Source organism: Loxodonta africana, chromosome 7, assembly GCF_030014295.1.
Source record: "Loxodonta africana isolate mLoxAfr1 chromosome 7, mLoxAfr1.hap2, whole genome shotgun sequence".
Taxonomy (NCBI): domain Eukaryota; kingdom Metazoa; phylum Chordata; class Mammalia; order Proboscidea; family Elephantidae; genus Loxodonta; species Loxodonta africana.
The window spans coordinates 17626513-17648785 of NC_087348.1; the positions used below are offsets into that span (position 1 = coordinate 17626513).

The window sequence follows — 22273 nt, forward strand, 5'->3', positions numbered from 1 at the left end:
TTGCTCGTTGCCATTCCATGGGGAAAATTGAATGCTGGTGTGCTGACTCCTACTTTCGCTTCTTGCTTACATTATCACAGTAAATACAGGAAGACTTGATTGTTAATTTTACTTTGACTTGCTGTTCTAGTTGACCACCTCAACATCTGGCAGTTCAACACTGACTTTACCCTCAACTCCTAGAACGGACACAAGACCCAGGCCTCACCAGTAAGTATACTTTGTTCTTCCGGACTAAGATGATTGGATGAGGGATAGACATGTGACCCAAAAAAGCCAATCAGGTTACTCCCTAGGACATTTGCTGGGTTTATTGGGAGAGTCATTCTCATTTTGGGAGCTTGTAGCTGTGAGAATGTTAGGTGCTGTTAAGTCAACGTTGACTCATAGCAACCCCGTGTGACAGTAGAACTGCCTCATAGGGTTTTTTTGGCTGTAACCTTCATGAGAGCAGATTGCCAGGTCTTTCTCCTATGGAGTTGATGACTGGGTTTGAACTACCCACCTTTCAGTTAGCAGCTGAGTGCTTAACTGTTGCACCTTTAGGGCCTCTTGCTGTGAGGATGAGGGGAAAACTATTGCTGCTGGGAAATACCATCATCATCACATAGAGGAGGGCTGCCTGAGAAGGACACCAATGCAGATGAAAGTAGAGCTGAGTAATGGCGAGGCAGGGTCTTCTTTTGTTTGAGTCCCTCAATTTTCTCATGTCAGCTTCTTCACCCCAAACTTCCCAGTTATATGGGCAAATAAATTCTCTTTTTTTTACTTTAATTGATTTGAGTTGGGATTCTGTCACTCACTGAGTGAGCAAAACAGTCATATTCCCTCTTTTTATAAACTTAAAGTGTAGTGGAATAATGAATAACTGAATGAACAAATAAACTCAATGGTGGCACAGAAAGTCACCATGAAAAACTAATAGACAAAAATAACATCTGCTTATTTATTAATTCTTTAGACACTAGAACACTGTGGAATACTTCACATTTCAAGATTGAAGCATACTGCAGATAGCTCGTATATTTAGAACACAAACTTTTTGTTCCTGTGCAATTCGTTAGTAAAGTTGAATAATGTGTGTCAATGTTACTAAGTGAGAAAAAGAAGGAGTACTGTCATCCTGTAAGATGCAAAACTGTCTCGGAAATCACGTTATACATGCTGCTTTTTCTAGTGGGGGAAGTAGTGGTTCAGTGGTAGAATTCTTGCCTTACATGTGGGGAGACCCAGGTTCAATTCCTGGCCAGTGCACATCATGTGCAGCCACCACCTGTCTGTCAGTTGGAAGGGTGTGTGTTGCTATGGAGCTGAATAAGTTCCAGTGGGGCTTTTAAACTAAGATGGACTAGGAAGAAAGCCTTGGTGATCTACTTCCAAAATTCAGTCAATGAAAACCCTATGGATCACAGTGGTCCCTTTCACTCTATTGGGCACAGGGTCACCATGAATCAAGGGTATAGTAGACAGCCGCTGGCAACAACAACAAATTAAATCCTTACTGTTACTGCAGTCTGTGTATTTGTAGTGAAAAATACTTAAAAAAAAAATAATACCATAAACAAAAAAGAAAATTATAAGAAAAATGACTTTCATTTATCCTGAAAGCTGGTACGTGAAGAAAACTGGGTGTCTGGTAGGTGAGGAAGAGAAAGAAGACATTTATAGTGACTCTGAGAGGAGATTTTAGGGACACTTTTCAGTGCTTCGGAGGTTGAAGGTGATGATTTTCATGATGTCCAATAGTACTTTGAAAATATGAATTTCCCTCTCCAGGTGCCCTTGCATTTTCAAACGCAAGTTAGGAAACTTTGGAGGCTCAAAAATATTGGAGCTTAGAGGGAGAGAAATTTTTCTGGGATAATTTGGAAAATATTGAGAGGGAAAGTGGTAAGGGAGAAAGCTAAGCAGTATATAAAAGAATTCATGAGTTGGTGAATGTAAAATTTCCAGAGCTTCTAGCCAAGCAGGAAACATGGGAAATGAAGGAGCCCTGGTGGCACAGTTGTTAAGTGCTCAGCTGCTAATGAAAAGGTCAGTGGTTGAAACCCACTGGCTGCTCCAAGGGAGAAAAGATGTGGCAGTCTGCTTCCATAAAGATTATAGCCTCGGAAACCCTATGGGGCAGTTCTACTGTATCCTACAGAGTTGCTATGAGTTGGAATTGACTTGATGGCAACAGGTTTCGTTTTTTTAGTTTTAACATATAACATATTTCGTGTGGGAAAAAGAAACGGTGCGGAGGTGTCTGAAAAGCAATTAATTCCCATTCACAAACTGCCTGGTGAAGCTGTCACTTGTTGTGATGGTAAATGTTATGTGTCAGCTTGGCTAGGCTATACTTCTCAGTGGTTTGGCAGACACTATGCATCACCTCCCCTTTTGTGATCCGATGTGAGCAGCCAATCAGTTGGAATAGGAGTTTCTTTGGGGGTGTGGCCTGTATCCATGATATAAATGAATGTGCTGGCAAAGCTTGCTCTCTTTCCGATCCTACAATCTTCTCAGCACTGGACCCCAGGACATAAGCCAGCAGGGGTCTCCAGCCTATTGCTTGACCTGCAGATTTTGGATTCACCAACCCTCTCAACCCTGTGAAGCAGTAAAGGCCTCCAATGTGTCACCTGATCTGCAAGTTTTGGGTTCATCAGCCCCTGCAACCATGTGAGCCAGCAGAGGTGATCATTCTGTCATCTGACCTACGGATTTAGGACTTGCCAGCCCCTACAATTGCATGAGACATTTCCTCTCACAATCGTGTGAGCCATTTCCTTGAAGTAAATCTCTCTCTACATATCTGTATAGGTTTCACTGTTTTTTTTCCTCTAGAGAACCAAGACTAAGATACTTATCCTGAATGTCTCTTATTTTGGGTTGGATTTGTGTGCGATAGTCTATTTATAAGGCAATGCCTGGGTGTATAGATAGGGGAGCAGAGATGTGAGAAAGCAAAGGAAGAAGGAGGCCAATTCAGTGTGTGTTAATGAGCAGAGTTACTGAGCAGGGTTATTGCTGTGGGCAGTTGGAGCTTATATTCATGAGGACTTCTGGAAACTACTGTAGAATGCCTGGGGTGACACCCACCAACTTCCACCCTACCTCTGCCTTCTCTGGCCTGCCCTGCATGCAAGCTGAACAGACTTCTGTGGCCAAAGAAAGTCCTTAGTCCAAGAATCACAGGTACTTGCAGTAGGAAGCATCAGTGTGCACCTAGTAGTGAATGCCAACAGATATGGGTGGAGAACTGACAGCATCTGTTAGGGAAAGTTATAAGAAAAAATTTATTACAAAGGTCTTCAAATCACTGATAATCACAGTGCTTTGTGTGGTAACCCATTCATTTGCAAAGCTTTAAAATATTCCCAGCTCTAGAAAGCTTAATACATTCTTCTAGGGGTAGTGATGGCTGGAAAGATGAAAGACTGGAAAGAGTGGGCAGTGATTGTTATTTCCATTTTACCTATGGAAAAAGTGGTTACATGAATAGGCTGAGGTCACCAAATTTTACAGTGATAAAGCTGTAACCAGAGTCAAAGTTTGCATAGCCCTTGCCTGGGACACTTTCTCTGAGGCTGTACATCAACATGTATAGCACATCTAAGAAACATGGCCCATAAGATGAAATTTCAAGGGGTCACTAGGGCAGCAAAGTGACCCACTGCTGTGGCCTATGTTGTCTTTGGTATAGTGACAAGAACAGTAGTGTTGGTATCAGACAAATTAAAATTCAAATGTTGATTCTACCAGTTACAAACTCTAAACCTTGGTTAAGCCACTTATCTTCCCCAAACTTCGTTTCCTAATTTTCTAAATGTGGGTAATAATACCTTCCATGTGAGTTTGCTGTAAGGATTAACCAAGATAAGAAGTGGGAAAGAGCTTCATAAACTGCTCAGTGGCATACATAAAAGACATTAACAAAATAGTCCAAGAGATGAAGTCAAAATAGCATTTCCATGGAGACTGTGAAACTGAAGCAAAACTTTAGTTGTTTTTGTATGATTTTAGAAATCTTTTTTTAAAGCTTGGAATTAAAACTGATGGAATTGAAGTGCTGGGAGATTAGGAGAAGAGCTTGAGTTTGAGCTCATAATCCTCCTTTGCAGCAACATATTGACAAAGTAATGCTCAGGAGTGAAGGATTTTCATGGCACAGGTAATCCATCCAGTTAGCTACTTCCCACAGATAACAGCTAACCCAGGCCAAAGAAGCAGAGCCATGGGAAAAGAGTACAGGAACTCCCCAACACCAAAATTTTCATGGCCTGTCCATGACCTAAGCATTATGCAAGGGAAATACCTAAGGGAAAAAAAAAATGTCACCAGTATTACTTAAAAGAACACGGTGACAAAGATATATTTCCACGGGCTAGGTAGAGTCATCCTGGTTAGCAAATCCTAAACTTCCAACAAATACATTTTGGTCTTTTGGTGTCTGGCTCATTTGGGACTTCAGTTGCAATTTTGAAAGGTGGGGAAGACTCTATGATGTAGGCCTTGACCTCAGATGTGGATTTCCACTCCATCTACACCACTTACTGGTTCTGTTACCTCATGCGGTGTAATTTTCTTCTTGACAATTCATTCATTCACTCAGTAAACATGAAAATCTCCTTGGAGCTACTTTGTGGAAAAGAAAAATGAGTCAAAAGGGTAATTCTAAGGACTGTCAGGAATGAGAAGTGTGTTTGGGATGGGGAGACCTAAACCTGTTTGTGTGCAGAGAGAAAGAACTCACAGAGATGGAGATATTTAAGGTTTAAGAACATGAGATGGAGGCAAGAACCCAGATGAGAGTGTTATCTTTAGGAAAAAGGAAGGTCCACCTTCTATGTGTTTACATATGCATGCTGTTTTTGTCAGGTGCCATCGAGTCGATTCCAACTCATAGCGACCCAATGCATAATAGAACAAAACACTGCCCGATCCTGAGCCATTCTTAAAATCACTGTTACCTTGAGCTCATTGTTGCAGCCACTGTGTCAGTCCATCTAGTTGAGGGTCTTCCTCTTTTTGGCTGACCCTTCACTTTACCAAGCATGATGTCCTTCTCCAGGGACTAGTCCCTCTTGATAACACGGTCAAAATACGTGAGACGTAGTCTCACCATCTTTGCTTCTAAGGAGCATTCTAGATGTATTTCTTCCAAAACAGATTTGTTCGTTTTTTTGGCAGTCCATTGTATGTTCAATATTCTTCACCTACACCATAATTCAAAGGCATCAATTCTTCTTCGGTCTTCCTTATTCATTGTCCAGGTTTCACATGCATGTGAGGCAATTGAAAACACCATGGCTTGGGTCAGTAGCCCTTTAGCCTGCAAGGTGACATCTTTGCTTTTTAATACTTTAAATAGATCTTTTGCAGCATGTTTGCCCAATGCAGTATGTCATTTGATTTCTTGACTGCTGCTTCTATGGGTGTTGATTGTGGATCAAAGTAAAATGAAATCCTTGACAACTTCAGTCTTTTCTCCATTTATCATGATGTTGCTTATTGGTTCAGTTGTGAGGATTTTAGTTTTTTATGCATATGCATATGGGCTGTGATATAGTTGAAAGATGCTGGTTTCCTCTTCCAAAACCAAAAACTAAACCAGTTGCCATTGAGTCGATTTTAACTCATGATAACCCCATGTGTGTCAGAGTAGAACTAGGCACACAACAACAACATTATAAGTACTTTACATCAATTAACTCAATTCTTACAATTCCATAATGAGAGTGAGGAATGGATAGGCTAAGTGACTTGTATGAGCCATGCAGGCACTAAGTGGGAGAGTTGGGATTTGAACCCATGCATCTACCTCTAGGGACTGGATGCTTTATCTCCACCTCTGAATTGTGGTATTGAGTACCTTACAACCTAGGTGATCTCTAAGATCCTAAAAGAGGCTAACTTCTGATAAGTCCATGAAATTAACTTTTTAGACATACTGGTAGTTTCTTGATTTTTCCTGTAGTTCCAAAGCACTTTTCTTCCATGAATTCACTGGTCAATGGTGTAAGTAGAAATCAAGTTCTTATTTTTCTCAGCCAGAGCCATTGGAAATTGCCTCAGCACCTCTCTGGAATGGCTCATCATGTGCAAAGCTTGACACAGCCTCAAGATGGCAGCATTAACTCAAAGATGGATGGACAGCAACTCGTGTCTGGCCTTGAACTAATTCAAAAGTAAAAATTGGTCTCTTTCTTAGCCTTTATTTTCCTAAAACCTCAAGGTATACCTATTTGGAGGTAAAGTGTCAAATTAATAGTGTGAGGATATCAGTGAAGGAGCCAGAGAAGTCAAAGCAGGAAGTATTCGCCTTGGAATGAAGAAATTTTGGAGAGAGAAAAGAAAGAGGATGTATTTAGTTCCATGAGGAGCTGATGAGGTTCAAAGAACTTAGTAATTTTCTAAGTTATTAGTTCAGTCAGCAGCAGATTCTCTCGCTTGACAAAATCCAGGACCATTCCACTTTATCATACTAATAGTCTTCATTTTAAACAGTTTTTTAGAATATTAAACATTGATAAAGGAGATTACTTAATTATTGTATAGAATCAGATGTTTAGGCTAGATTGTCTCAGTTGTTAAAGTGTTGAACCTACAGGTGAAGTCTCCTCTCCTTCCCTCCCCTCCCTTCCTATCTCCTTACCTTCCCTCTTTTTTCCTCTCCTGGGGGATGTATTGATCAAATAAAATGATGAGGAGGAAATTTAAGTTGGACTTAGCGTGGATCAGGAGATAACTGGCGAGGAGAATGGAGGTTAGATGCTACAAGAGTCTGAGAGTGCTGCAAACATATCCATGGTCTCTTATCACCCAGCTTGCCACCTGCTTGGCCACTTCTTATTTTTTCCTTTATAGAACATCTTAATTTTTATTCTAACAGCAAATTTTTCCATGAAAATATTTTCATGACAGGAAAGAAAAAGATGGATAAAAAAGCTTCATTTTTAATATTGAACATACTGGAACATCCATATTTATTCAACAAGCGTTTGTCGAAAGTTCTGCGGTTCTAAACCACCGGCGGCTCCTCAGGAGAAGGATGTGGCAGCCTACTTCCCTAAAGATTTACAGCCTTGGAAACTCCATGGGGCAGTTCTGCTCTCTTGTACAGTCGTTATGAGTTGGAATTCTACTCAATGGCAGGGCATTTGGGTTGGTGATGAGAAGCAGGAACATCCCTAGATATTGAAAGTATCCGTGTTCTTGCACATCAGTTCCCAAAGTGGAGGACTAGAGCAGAGCGCACAAGTATATAGCCTTTGGGTCAGAGAGACTTGATCCAAATTCTTGCTCTGCCACATACAAGCTATGTGATCTTGGGCAGATTATAAAAATTTTCTATACTTAAGGGCTTTTTAAATAAACTTTTTATTTTAGAATAGTTTTGTAGTTACAGAACACTTACACAGATAGTATAGAGTTTTCATACACCCCACACTCAATTTCTCCTACTATTAAACTTTTATATTGGCATGGTGTATTTTTTACAATTAATAACCCCATATTGATACATTATTATTAACTAAAGGCCACGTTTTATTCGTATTTCTTTAGTTTTTACTTAATGTCCCTTTTCTATTCCAGAATTCCATCCAGAATACCACATTACATTTAGTCATTAAGTCTCCTTAGATTCTTCTTGGCTGTGACAGTTTCTCAGACTTTCCTTGTATTTCAAGCGTACTGGTCAGGTGTTTTATAGAATGTCCCTTGATTGGAATTAACCCGATGTTTTTTTCATGATTAGGATGGATTTATAGATTTTGGGAGGAAGATCACAGAAGAAAAGTCCATTCTTATTACATCAAATTAAAGGTCCATACTGTCAACATTACATACCACTGTTGATGTCAGCCTTGGTCACCTGGATGAGGCGGTGTTTGGCAGGTTGTTCCATTGTAAAGTTACTCCCCTCCCCCTTTCCATACTATACTCTTTGGAAGGAAGTCACTGTGTAACCCACACTTAAGGAATGAAGAGTTAGTTCCTACTTCCTTGAGGGGGGATTATATACTTAGCATAATTCTGAATATATCTGTCGAGTGTCCCTCACTTTTTGTTTATTCAATGATTTATTTATGTAAGTATGGACTCAGGTATATTTATTTTATACATTGGGTTATAACCCAATACTACTTTATTTTCTTGCTCTAATCCTTTCAGCTTTGTGCATTGGAAACTCTCTCAGTTGTCTCCTGTGTTGCTATGACATGATATTTTGAGCACTTATTTATTTTCTGGAACTACGAGATGCTTCAGGATCATTTTGGATATTTCCTGCCCCAGTCCTAGAAGCAATCATTTCTTCAAGGAGACCTGGTCCCTTTCATTGGATAATAGTATTAGAAACCAAAATCTGGGTGCTAGGGGTATACTGAAGTTTTCATGTATGTCAAATAGGAAAGACAATACATTCCTCACAGAGTTGTGTGAAAATTAAGTAAAATAACAAATATATAATACTTAACAAAGGGCTTGAAACATAGGAAGCACCCAGTATATGCTAACTCAGTAGGTTGTTGTTTTTAGGTGCCGTTGAGTCACTTCCGACTCACAGCGACCCTATGTACCACAGAACAAAACACTGTCCAGTCCTGTACCATGGTCACAATTGTTGTAATCCATTTTTGCAGTCACTGTGTCAATCCATCTTCTTGAGGGTCTTCCTCTTTTCCACTGACTCTATACTTTACCAAGCATGATGTCTTTCTCCAGGGACTGATCCTCCATGACAACATGTCCAAAGTGTGTAAGACCCAGTCTCGCCATCTTCGCTTCTAATGAATATTCTGGGTGTACTTCTTCCAAGACAGATTTGTTTGTTATTTTGGCCGTCCATGGTATATTCAGTATGCTTTGCCAACACCACAATTCAAAGGCATCAATTTCTCTTCAGTCTTCCTTACTTATTGTCACCTTTCACATACATATGATGCAATTGAAAATACCTGGACTTGGGTCAAGAATACCTTAGTCTTCAAGGTGACATCTTTGCTTTTCAGCACTTTAAAGAGATCCTTTGCAGCTGATTTGCCCAATGCAATGCGTCTTTTGATTTCTTGACTGCTGCTTCCATGGGTGTTGAATGTGGATCCAAGGAAAATGAAATCCTTGACAACCTCAATCTTTTCTCCTTTTACCATGCTGTTGCTTATTGGTCCAGTTGTGAGGATTTTTGTTTTCTTTATGTTGATGTGTAATCCACATTGAGGCTGTGATCTTTGATTTTCATCAGTAAGTGCTTCAAGTCCTCTTCACTTTCAGCAAGCAAGGTTGTGTCATCTGCATAACCCAGGTTGTTAAGAGTCTTCCTCCAATCCAGATGCCCCATTCTTCTTTACATAGTCTAGTTTATTGGATTATTTGCTCAGCATACAGATTGCATAAGTCTGGTGAAAGGATACAACCGTGACACACATCTTTCCTGACTTTAAACCACGCAGTACACCCTGTTCTGTCCAGACAACTGCCTCTTGGTCTATGTACAGGTTCCTCATGAGCACACTTAAATGTTCTGGAAATTCCCATTCTTCACAATGTTATCCATAATTTGTTATGATCCACACAGTCGAATGCCTTTGCATAGTCAATAAACACAGGTAAACACCCTTCTGGTATTCTCTGCTTTCAGCCATGACCCATCTTACATCAGCAATGATATCCCTGGTTCCACATTTTCTTCTGAATCCAGCCTGAATTTCTGGCAGTTCCCTGTCAATATACTGCTGCAGCTGATTTTGAATGATTTTCAGCAAAATTTTCCTTAATGTGATGTTAATGATATTGTTAGATAATGTTCACATTTGGTTGGATCACCTTTCCTGAGAACAGGCATAAACATGGATCCCTTCCAGTAGATTGGCCAGGCAGCTGTCTTCCAAATTTCTTGGCATGAACGAGTGAGCACTTCCAGCACTGCATCTGTTTGTTGAAACATCTCAGTTGATATTCCATCAATTCCTGGAGCGGTGTTTTTCGCCAGTGCCTTCAGAGCAGCTTGGATTTCTTCCTTCAGTACCATCTGTTCCTGATCATATGCTACCTCTTGAAATGGTTGAACATCGACCAATTGTTTTTGGTATAATGACTGTGTATTCCTTCCATCTTCTTTTGATGCTTCTTGTATCGTTTAATATTTTCCCCATAGAATCTTTCACTACTGCAACTTGAGGCTTGAATTTTTTCTTCAGTTCTTTCAGTTTGAGAAATGGAGAGCATGTTCTTCCCTTTTGGTTTTCCATCTCCAGCTCTTTGCACATGTCATTATAATACTTTACTTTGTCTTCTCGAGCCATCCTTTGAAATCTTCTGTTCAGCTCTTTTACTTCACCATTTATTCCTTTTGCTTTAGCTGCTCCACATTCAAAAGCAAGTTTCAGAGCCTCTTCTGACATCCATTTTTGTTTTTTTTCTTTCCTGTCTTTTTAATGACCTCTTGCTTCTTCGTGTATGATGTCCTTGATGTCATTCCGCAACTCATCTGGCCTTTGATCATTAGTGTTCAACAAGTCAAATCTATTCTTCAGATGGTGGGATATACTCAAGTTCATATTTTGGGTCTTGTGGACCTGTTCTAATTTTCTTCAATTTCAACTTGAACTAGTATATGAGCAATTGATGATCTGTTCCAAAATCGGCTCCTGGCCTTGTTCTGACTGACAACATTGAGCTTTTCCATTGTCTCTTTCCACAGATGTAGTCGATTTGATTCTTGTGTGTTCTGTCTGGTAAGGTTCATGTGTATAGTCGCTGTTCATGTTGGTGAAAAAAGGTATTTATAATGGAGAAGTCATTGGTCTTGGAACATTCTGTCATTCAATCTCCAGCATTGATTCTATCACCGAGGCCATATTTTCCAACTACTGATCCTTCTTGTTTGTTTCCAACTTTCACATTCCAATCAGTAATAATTATCAATGCATCCTGATTGCATGTTTGATCAATTTCAGACTGCAGAAGCTGGTAAAAATCTTCAATTTCTTCATCTTTGGCCTTAGAGGTTGGTGTGTAAATTTGAATAATAGTTGTATTGACTGGTTTTCCTTGTAGGTGTATGGATATTATCCTATTACTGACAGCATTGTACTTCAGGATAGATCTTGAAGTGTTCTTTTTGATGATGAACATAACACCATTCCTCTTCAAGTTGTCATTCCCAGCACAGTAGACCATATGATTATCTGATTAAAAATGGCCAATACCAGTCCATTTCAGCCACTAACACCTAGGATATCAATTTTTATGCATTCCATTTCATTTTTGATGATTTCCAGTTTTCCCAGATTCATACTTTGTACATTCCAGGTTCCTATTATTAATGGATGTTTGCAGCTGTTTCTTCTCATTTTGAATCATGCCACATCAGCAAATGAAGGTCCCAAAAGCTTGACTCCATCCATGTCATTAAGGTTGACTCTACTTTGAGGAGGCAGCTCTTCCACAGTCATCTTTTGAGTCTCTTCCAACCTGGGGGGCTCATCTTCAAGCACTATATGAGACAATGTCCCGCTGCTATTCATAAGGTTTTCACTGGCTAATGCTTTTCAGAAGTAGACTGCCGGGTCCTTCTTCCTAGTCTCTCTTAGTCTGGAAGCTCAGCTGAAACCTGTCCTCTGTGGGTGACCTTGCTGGTATCTGAACACTGGTGGCATAGCTTACGGCATCACAGCAACACACAAGCCCCCACAGTACGACAAACTGACAGACACGTGGTGAGTTTCCAACATATAAATATGTATATTAAAAAAACGACACGTGGGGGAACTCATTAGGAGTAGAAATAAATAGAATGCTTTTCTTCCTGTAGTGTCCATGCTAAACCTTATTTTGTGTATATCCAACAGGATTGAAAGCAAGAATTTAAACATGTTGGTACACAAGCAGGAAGCCCTGGTGGCATAGTGGTTAAGAGCTATGGCTGCTAACCAAAAGGTTGGCAGTTCGAATCCACCAGGTGCTCCTTGGAAACCCTATGGGGCAGTTCTACTCTGTCCTATAGGGTTGCTGTGAGTCGGCATCCACTTGTCGGCAATGGGTTTGGTTTTGGTTTGTGCACCAATAGGAGTCCTGGTGGCACAGTGATTAACCAAAAGGTTGGCAGTTGGAATCCACCAGCTGATCCTTGGAAACCCTATGAGGGAGTTCTACCGTGTCCTGTAGGGTCACTATGAGTTGGAGTTGACTCAACAGAAACAGGTTTGGGTTTCTTTGTACACCAATGTTCATTGCAGCACTATTCACAATATTCAAAAAGTGGAAACAACCTAAATGCCCATCAACTAATGAATGGATAAACCAAATGTTGTATGTACATACAATGGAATATTACTCAGCCATAAAAAGAAAGAAGTTCTGTTATGTAGTACAATATGGAAGAACCTGAAAATATCATGCTGTATGAAATAAGACAGTCACAAAAGCATAAATATTGTATGAGTCCACTTATACGAAATATCTAGAATGGGCAAATGTACACAGACCTAAAGTTATTAGTGGTTACCAAGGGCAGGCAGGAGCAAGGGGAATAAAGGGACTCATTGCTTAGGAGACACTGAGCTTCTGTTAAGGGTGATGGAAAAAGTTGAAAATAAATAATGATGGTCGTTGTACAATGTGATGAATACAAGTAATGTCACTGAATTGCATATGTGAAGAATGTTGAAAGGGCAAGTATTTTATTATAAACACATTTACTACAATTAAAAAAAAATCAAGTTGATAAGAAAAAATATTTCCTGAAAGTGTTTTGGCCCACAGAGTTTTCTGAAACTTGTAGTACTGTATGCAGAACTGACTATACAAAAAATTGAAATTCTGATGAAGTTTATCTTCTCCATCTGGTATTTTTTATTTCTCCCAATTTAGTTTTAAAGTCAGAACCAACTTCCAATAATCACAGGAAGTCTTCCCTGGGCTGATTTGGGGAGCGATTGAACTCTCAAGCTCCTTTGATGAAACTTGCTCATCAATAATATTTGTCTGTGAATGGAAGAACAGGACTTCCCTTGGCCTTTAACAGGTTGGTGCCTCAGACGAAAGCCCTGATGATCTGCTTCTGAAATGTCACAGCCTTGAAAACCCTATGGAGCTGCAATCCGACTCTGCAGCACATGAGGTCGCCATGAGTCAGGATCGGCTGGATGGCAACTGGTTGAAGCTTCTTCATATCATAATATCAGGTCCCTCAGTAAAGTGGTGTTTTGTTTACTTGTTAGCATGCTGCTGAGACTTGGATTGGGGTTGTGACCTTAGGGACCCTTTCTCTAGAGGATCCTAAATTTACATTTGTGGTGGTGTCTAGCTGGTCCCAGTTCTGCCATACAGTTTGGTATGATTCACTTAGGGTCTGAAGCAAACCTCAAAGGCAGCTGGCCTGCCTTTACACTATTACTACATTGCCTCAGGAAATTTTCTATTATTTGAAATCTGAGGTTCTTAGAGACCAAACAGCTTTTCTGTTTTAGACTTCAAAAAGTCTGATAGCTGAAGGCAGTTCTGAATTGAGATCTCATAATTCCTGAGAACACAGGTATGTTATTCCTGACTTTTTTTTTTTTTTTAAAAGCAACATCCTTCTCTTTGTGGATAGAAACAATGAGTTTGTCCAGGAGAAACGGGTTCAGAAATAGGTACAAAAAATGACTTTTCATTTCCATTTTCCCAGTCCCCTTTGCTATATCTCACACTAAGACACACACACACACACACATACACACACAAATGGAGACAGAGAGGGGCTTCCATAGGTAATTTTGGGTCATCTTTACTCAGACATTGACATGTGAGGCGAGACACTGTAACCAACTAGTATTACTAAAGACAAGAAACCAAGTTCAGATGGTTGACCAGCAGTCTAATAAGGAGATTAAATAAGTTAGCTTGTATTAAGTGCTCACCATAAACTACACAGGATTTTCTAGATTTTCCCAAATTTTATTTTACTTAAATTGTTGTTGATAGCAAGAAAATTGACTTGCCAAAGTCCCAAAAGTAGTAAGTATTAAAACTAATACTCTAACTAAACTTCTGGGCTTCAAATCCGTTCATTCATTCAGCAAAGATTTAGGGGTCTTTATACGCCTGGCACTAGTCTAAGCAGTGGGTAATGATACACAAATCGTGATAAAAAAACAGTCCAATAGTTACGAGATTGAATCTTCTTTGAAGTTCTCCAATTGGGGTACGATGGCTGGTGATGATTCTTCAAGTCCCTTTAGAAGCAATTTTTGAAGGAACTTTCATTTCTAGACTATCTGTCTCTGTAGTTTGGACTCCACTTTCTCTTTTTGTAATAATAATAATCCCTTACATTTTAATGCTTTTCAATTTCAAAACATCTTCTCATCTGTTATTTCTTGCATACCAAAAACCAAACCTGTTGCTGTTGAGTTGATTCCGACTCATAATGACCCCGTGGGATAGAGTAGAACTTGCCCCAGAGGGTTTCCAAGGAGTGGCTGGTGGATTCGGACCGCCGACCTTTTGGTTAGCAGCTGAACTCTTAACCACTGAGCCACCAGGGCTCCATTTATTATATAAGGCAGTAGTATATCAATACTATCTTTAGGTCTTTTTTAAAATGTCTTTTCCTTTTCGACGGCACTGGGTTTGGGTTTCCTTTTTAAGTCTCCTTCAGATATTTATTTTAGGTCTTTGCAAGACCTGGGTGGGAGCAAATATAGCAGCATCAGGATTTGGGTTCAGGCCTTGCAAACCTCCAGGGATGACTCTAGGTAATGAGGCCTTTCCTCTCTTCGCTAACTCCAGATTTCTCCACTTGGTCTGTATCCACACACTTTTATTAACAGAGCCGGAATGGACTAGATGGGAATTTTTTTTTTTGGCAATGCATAATAGAAAGGGCTGTCCTTCAAGAAAACACAGAAAGTACCCTGAATATTATTTCCTGATGAGTGAAAATGGCAGTCTGATGCAGCTCAATCTGGGGTGTGTGATGGTTATTAGAAATTGAACCTACAGCTTAGGTGAATATACTCAGGTGATTAGTATTAACTAAAGGAATTGATCAAATAAGCATCTGAGAAGGTGTTTTGGGAAGGAATTCAGAATCCATGCTAAATCAGCTACATTTCATTCTTAGAGTTTCTCCAGCCTGTTTAACCCCAGCTCGTGTTGGGAAAGAGGCTGGTTTATGAGATTGGAAGGTGAATGCCTCCTTAGTCAAAGGTTTTCAATACTTAACTACCAGTTTTCCCTTCCCAGGCTCCCCCAGCCAATGAGCAGCAATATTTGGCTGGAGCTATAGACCTTGAACCAACCTCTTCGTCTGGCCAAGGCAGTTTCTTCATGTGTATAGCTATGCATGAATATAGGTATGTTGTTGTTATGTGCCGTTGAATCGGTTCCAACTCATAGCAACCCTATAGGACAGAGTAGATCTGACCCCTAGGGCTTCCAAGGAGCACATGGTGGATTCAAACTGCCAACCTTTTGGTTAGCAGCCAAGCTCTTAACTTCGCCACCAGGGCTCCTGTGTGTGTATATATATACGTGTATGATTATTATTATGTATATATAATTTATATCTGTATCTGTAACTGGAAACCCTGGTGGTGTAGTAGTTAAGTGCTACAGCTGCTAACCAAAGGGTCAGCAGTTCGAATCCACCAGGCCCTCCTTGGAAACTCTCTGGGGCAGTTGTACTCTGTCCTATAGGGTCGCTATGAGTCAGAATCAACTCGATGGCACTGGGTTTTTTTTTTTTTTGGTTTATACCTGTATCTATATATATAGATATATATCACAAATATGTTATGTATCTATCTAACTCATGGAATTATTGTGATTAAATGAAGAAATGCACTCAAAAACAGTTTTTTATACTCTCTAGAATAGTGCTTCTCAACTGGGGGCATTGTTGCCCCCCAGGGGACATATGGCAATGTTTGGAGATATTTTTGGCTGTCCCATCTGGGGAAGGGGTGTTATAGGCATCTGATGGGTAGAGGCCAGGGATGCCATTAAATGTTCTTCAGTGCAGAGGACACCCTCTCAAAACAAAGAACCATCCAGTCCATAATACCAGTAGCAGACCCAGGATTGAGAAACTCTGTTCTGGAACATTGTATAGATTTTTCAATTAAGTAGTTGTGTGATGTTGAGGGCATCATGTACCTCAGTTTGCTACTACGTAGGATCAGGAAACGCCCTGAAATAGATTACAGGATACTGTATCTGCTAAATTAAAGAATCTTATACTCATGACAAAGGTTGAAAGAACTGGATATAACAGATAACAGAGAGTGTTACTGGTGGGAGAGTTAATTGGTACATTGCTGGGTGGAAATCTATCAATAATTAAAAATTCTTGAAAAATATGAAATTCTAGAAATTTATCCTTGGGAAATAAAGAGGCATGAGAAGATCTACAATGGTATTCACTGGAGCATTGCTCATATATCAAAAAACCAAACCTGTTGAAATCGAGTAGATTCCAACTCTTAACAAACCTCTAGGACGCAGTAGAATTGCCTCCATAAGGTTTTCCAAGGGTGTGAATCTTTACTGAAGCAGACTGCCACATCTTTCTCCCGCAGAGTGGCTAGTGGGTTCAAACTGCTGACCCAGTGCACCATCAGGGCTCCAGCATTGTTTATAAAGGTGAAATTTGGAATCGAGGCTGTGAGATATTACCACGGGCTCCGTCCAGTAGTGTTTCCCGAGCTGGTTGAGCCAGTTCTTGTAATACCAGTCACACCGCTTGTGTGTGTATGGTTATCTAAGCATAAGGAGCTGGACTGGCCCCTTCTCTTTGTGGTACAACATAGAACTTCTCACGGACCTGATCATTGCAGCTGATCAATATTAAAATGGAATAAATAAGGTCTTAAAAACTGTACTGCAGACACACCAACATTTGTATTTATATGATATAAACAGGTAGAAGAATCCAAGGTAAGCCAAGGTCAAGCGGAGCTGAAGCTTTTTTCTCCACCTAGTCCCTTGTTTTTCCCTCTCCCCCCTTCTTTCCACCTGTGTTCTCTTTCTTTTTCTGAGCATGGTCTAGCCCACTTGACTACCAGGAGCAGTCAAAACCTGTAAACACCTCAGGTTGAGAAAAAACAGTAGGGGAGACAGAAAGGTCTAAAGTTAGGGCACAAGCCATTCTCCTGCCCTGTCTATCCCCAAACTCACTGTTACTTCTGAATATTTTTCCTACCTCAAATCTAAGCTAACATTTTGGCAGGAAGCAAGGACCCAGCTAGATAAAACAAAAACAAAACAAACAGTAAGTTATTTTGCTCTGGAGTTAAATGGCATAAAAAATATTTAAATGATTTATTACTGATGTGCTTTTCAATTCAATAGATATTTATGTGTGCCAGGGTCCTTGGTAGGCTGGGTGGGCCAGAGCGGATGAAGACATTCACTGTCCCAAGGGGCTTAGAGCTATTTAGGGAGTTGGGAGGCTGCTCAACTAATTGTATGGTAATCAACCAAGACTCAAGTGTTTTGAGAATGTAGAGAAAGGAGAGCTTAATTGTAACCAAGATCAACAACAAAGACGGTTGCAGGATAAACTCATAAAGATATTAAATTAAGAGTTGCAGTTAAAGTCTCTGGATTTAGCCTCAGACAGTCCAGAGTTTTAATTCCATCTCCAACACGTATCTGTCAATCATCATTTAACTATTTTTTAAAAATAATAATAGCTCTCCAGTGCCCAAGTAAGAGCTACAAAGTTTTAGGAGCAGATAGTAGCCATGAAAAGGAGATCAAATATAAAATACACTGGAAATAACCTAAAGTAAGAAAGCCATATGCTATATTTGCATGTTTTAAATCATGGAACACTGTTTATAAAGGTGAAAAATTGAAAATGAGGAAGTAGAGCATTCTTACCGTATATACAGTTCCTCCCTGTGTGAAATGAGGAAAATAATAGGATCAACCTCAAAGAGTTGGTTTGAGAATTAAATGAGTTAACTACAAGTAGAGCCATTGGAACAGTGCCTGGTACATAGTAAGCTTTTGTTAAGATTTCTATAATTTATTTAATTGTATGTGCATAGAAAATGTCAGGAGATTACTATAGAGTCTGTACTCTTGGGAGTGGAATGGGGAAGAGAAGGAATGAGGGATATATACTCTTTACTTCATACTGTTTTCTTCTTAAAAATTAAGTAAATAAAATTTTAATAACTATGCTGCAGACACATCAAAATTAGTATTTATATGATACAGAATGGGTAGAAGAATCCAAGCTCTGAGTCTATGGGCTTTGGATTCAGAAATACAACAGTGTGAATTTTGGTTCTGACCCCTAGTAATTAGATTATTTTGGTCAACATTAACCTCCCTAAACCTTAACTTTTTCATCTGTAAAGTGAGCATAATAGCACTCTCTTAGCCATCTAGTGCTGCTATAACAGAAATACTACAAGTGGATGGCTTTAAAAAAGAGAAATTTATTCTCTCACAGTCTAGTAGGTTACAAGTCCAAATTCAGGGTGTCAGCTCCAGGGGATGGCTTTCTTTCTCTGTTGGCTCTGGAGGAAGGTCCTTGTCATCAATTTTCCCCTGGACTAGGAGCTTCTCTGTGCAGAAACCCCAGGTCCAAAGAACATGCTCTGCTCTCCATGCTGCTTTCTTGGTGGCATGAGTTCCCCAACTCTCTGCTTGATTCCCTTGCCTTTTATCTCTTATAAGATAAAAGATGGTGCAGGTCACACCCCAGGGAAACTCCCTTTACATTGGATCAGGGATGTGACTTGGTAAGGGTGTTACAATTCCACCCTAATCCTCTCTAACATAAAATTACTATCACACAATGGAGGACAACCACACAATACTGGAAATCATGGCCTAACCAAGTTGATACACACATTTTTGAGGAGACGCAATCCAATCTATGACAAGCACCTACCTCACAGGATTGGGTGCTATAATATAATGGAAGCATGTGCCTTATGCATAGTATGTTCTCTACGTATATTAGTTTTCTTCTTTTATATCATCTTGCCATAGCCTCATACTTTCATCTCGGTTTCACTGACCCTTCTTCTCCTCTTGAATCACTGCAGGCTAAATATAAGTTGACATCAATGGAGAATAGTACAGAAGCAACAGAGTTCATCCTCTTGGGATTAAGTGATGACCCCAATCTTCAGATTCCCCTCCTCCTGATGTTTTTGTTCATCTACCTCATCACTCTGGTTGGGAATGGGGGGATGATAGTGATCATCTACTCTGACTCCCACCTCCACACTCCAATGTACTTCTTCCTCAGTAACCTCTCCTTTGTAGACCTGGGTTACTCATCAGCTGTAGCTCCCAAGATGGTGGCTACATTGCAGTCAGGGAACAAAGTCATTTCTTTTAATGGATGTGCTGCTCAGTTCTTGTTCTTTGCGGGTTTTGCCACTGTCGAGTGCTATCTCCTGGCTTCCATGGCCTTTGACCGCCATGCAGCGGTATGTAGACCTCTTCATTACACCACCACCATGACAGCAGGTGTGTGTGCCCGCCTGACTATTGGCTCATACGTCTGTGGCTTCCTCAATGCCTCCATTCATGCAGCAGACACCTTCAGCCTTTCCTTCTGTGGTTCTAATGAGATTCATCATTTTTTCTGTGACATCCTACCAGTCCTGGCCCTCTCATGCTCCAACACATGCATCAGCAAGTTGGTTGTCTCCTTTGTTGTGAGCTTCAATGTCTTTTTCACACTCCTGGTCATCCTCATCTCTTACCTCTTCATACACTTTGCCATTCAAAGGATACGTTCGGCTGAAGGGCGGAAGAAAGCCTTCTTCACTTGTGCTTCCCACCTCACTACAGTCTCCATCTTCTATGGCACAATCATCTTCATGTACCTGCAGCCCAGCTCCAGTCAGTCCATGGACATGGACAAAATAGCATCTGTGTTTTACGCTGTGGTGATTCCCATGCTGAACCCCTTGAACTATAGCCTTAGGAACAAAGAAGTGAAAAGTGCTCTCTGGAAAATACTCAACAAATTTTACCCTCAGTCTTTAAGTGTGAATAGGAAGTAGGCACATAACCAAAGGAAAAATCATCTCTCAGATCTAAGTGCCTCCATGACTATCAAGGTTTGGCAGGTTTCAGTTCTGTCTTCCCCAAGAATGGTAGTTACTTCTGCTTGAAGAAGAGTCATAAAAAGTAGCCCTTTGAAATGCCCCACTCAGGAGGATACTATTATATGTAGCGAACAAGAACATGGAACATTTAAACCCTCTTTGCATTAGATTCATGACGGTTTTTAAAGCAGAAGATTGAAACATATATACATGTAAGAAATTTTCATTCAATATTAAATTTATTCTAAGGATCAAACCTTCATCTGGAATACACAGATATTGTGTTTTTCAATCCTTTGGTGCATGTGTTTGCAATTTAAAGTTTCTAATGTTGTCAGAAGAAATTTCCATGTTTTAAATGATGTCTTGGAAAGTTACAATTTAGAAGACAGAAAGCTGGACCAAGAGTCAGGTGACCTAGGATTGAATCCAGCCAATCATCCCAGCCCTCCTTCCCTAACTCCACTGCACCCTCTCATCGGCCATGTGCCTTTGCACTCTAGACCTCTTTCAGCTAAAGAGCTGGGACAATTTTGGTATAAAAGAATAAGCCACTTTTTATACAGAAGTATGTAACAGTTTCAGTAGATGAATTACTTAAACTTTAACCTGGATAAATATATCTTCCTTTAGAGAGCCTGCACTCTGTTCTCTGCTTTTAGCCTTTGTCTAACATAATTACCAAAGCTTGCAGAAGGTTGGGAGAACGTTTTTCCAAGGGGTATGAAAGCGGATATTTGTCTTCTGAATTAAATACTTGCATTTCTCATCACCCTTTGGATAATCTATTATGACTGCACTTAATAGCTTTCTGTGCCCTCTTTGCTCTCATTTTTTCAATAATTCAGTTCCTCTCTGGGTATTTTGATGTTCTGTAATTAGATGCTACATGAATAAAAAAGCCTGCCTGGAAATTTACTTCTTAAGATAAGAATGGCATGATGACGCACATCCCAAGTCCACCTTCAGGTCTTGTTTCATGTGCCGGATGGTATGAGCAAATGTGTGTGCATGGGATGGGAGTGGTGATTAATTTTGCTTCTCACATATCAACTGTTGATGATGTTTATAGCTACAATTAGTCTAAGTCACCAAATAGTTCATGATTTCAAGGTTTGAAGAAAAAAATCAATTTTTACTTTAAGTGTGAAAACTGGAAATCTTAGTGGCCTAAATCAAGTGATTTAGAAGGCTGAATTTATTTTGAGATGATCGGACTCCTTGAGGAGGGTTGATCATAGGTCTGTGGAGAGAGGAACAAAGAGGAGAGTTTAAGAATATGAGTATTACTACTTAGAAAAATTTTTTCTAGCACAATCACTGCCATCATCTATAGAGATGTGGAACTTCCTCTGGATTCAAGGCCTTGACAACTCGGTCTTGCCTTATGTATCTTCCTGCCTTCCCCCTTTTTGGCAATGAGGCCAATCCAGCAACACACATGGAAGACCAGCCTTCAAGGCCAGGATCCGCTGCACACAGGAGTCCTTCTCAGTGACTTACAGAAGTTACAGAGCTCAAGGCTTGGAGATGAGTCTGAGTAGCAGCTATCAAAGCACTTAGTCCATTCCAATCTTTGCTCAGCTTTTTTTTTTTTTCCACTTGATATAATTAATTGGCTTCTCCTTTGCCTCCTCTTTCCACTCCTTGTCTACTTCCTGTTTTCCCTTCTCCTTTTTCTCTTCCTTTTCTTGCTCAATCCCTTTCTATCCTCAGCCCAAGCAAGATGTTTCCCCACCACTAAGCCATTAAACCAAAAATACCAATTGCCATTGAGTTAACTCTAACTCATGGTGGCCCCATGTGTGTCAGAGTAGAACTCTCCATAGGATTTTCGAATGCTGATTTTTTTGGATGCATATCACCAAGACTTTCTTCTAAGGTACCTCTGAGAACTCTAACCTCCAACCTTTTGGTTAGCAGCCAAGTGTGTTAACCATTTGCACCACTCAGGGACTCCACTAATCCATGAGACCCCTCTGAAAAATTAAAGTCTATAGTTTGTATATCATAACTGTTACAGTACACATCAAGGCATATTTCTGGACATCTTTCTTTCTGCATCTATACCCCAGTTTGGGCAGAAAAGTGTGGGCCTGCTAAAGTCAAAGTCTTAGTGCCTACATATTACTATTTTCTGTTTAAGTCACCTCAAATTTGTGCTTCATTTGACTTGAAAATGGCTAAAAAAGAGCACTACTTCTAGTATCATGAGC

The 22273-nt window shown here is 40.0% G+C and overlaps 1 protein-coding gene across 1 annotated transcript; it reads left to right on the forward strand.

Moving 5' to 3' along the window:
* Positions 1 to 2877: 2877 nt before the first annotated feature.
* Positions 2878 to 20659, forward strand: LOC100667733 (olfactory receptor 5B21). The gene has a single exon (XM_064288032.1). The coding sequence runs from the start codon at positions 18918 to 18920 to the stop codon at positions 20010 to 20012; it is 1095 nt and encodes a 364-aa protein (XP_064144102.1). The 5' UTR covers positions 2878 to 18917; the 3' UTR covers positions 20013 to 20659.
* The last annotated feature ends 1614 nt before the right edge of the window (positions 20660 to 22273 follow it).

Excerpts from the sequence above, each read along its gene's own strand:
- LOC100667733 (XM_064288032.1), top strand. The coding sequence starts at position 18,918 with ATGTGCCTTATGCATAGTATGTTCTCTACGTATATTAGTTTTCTTCTT.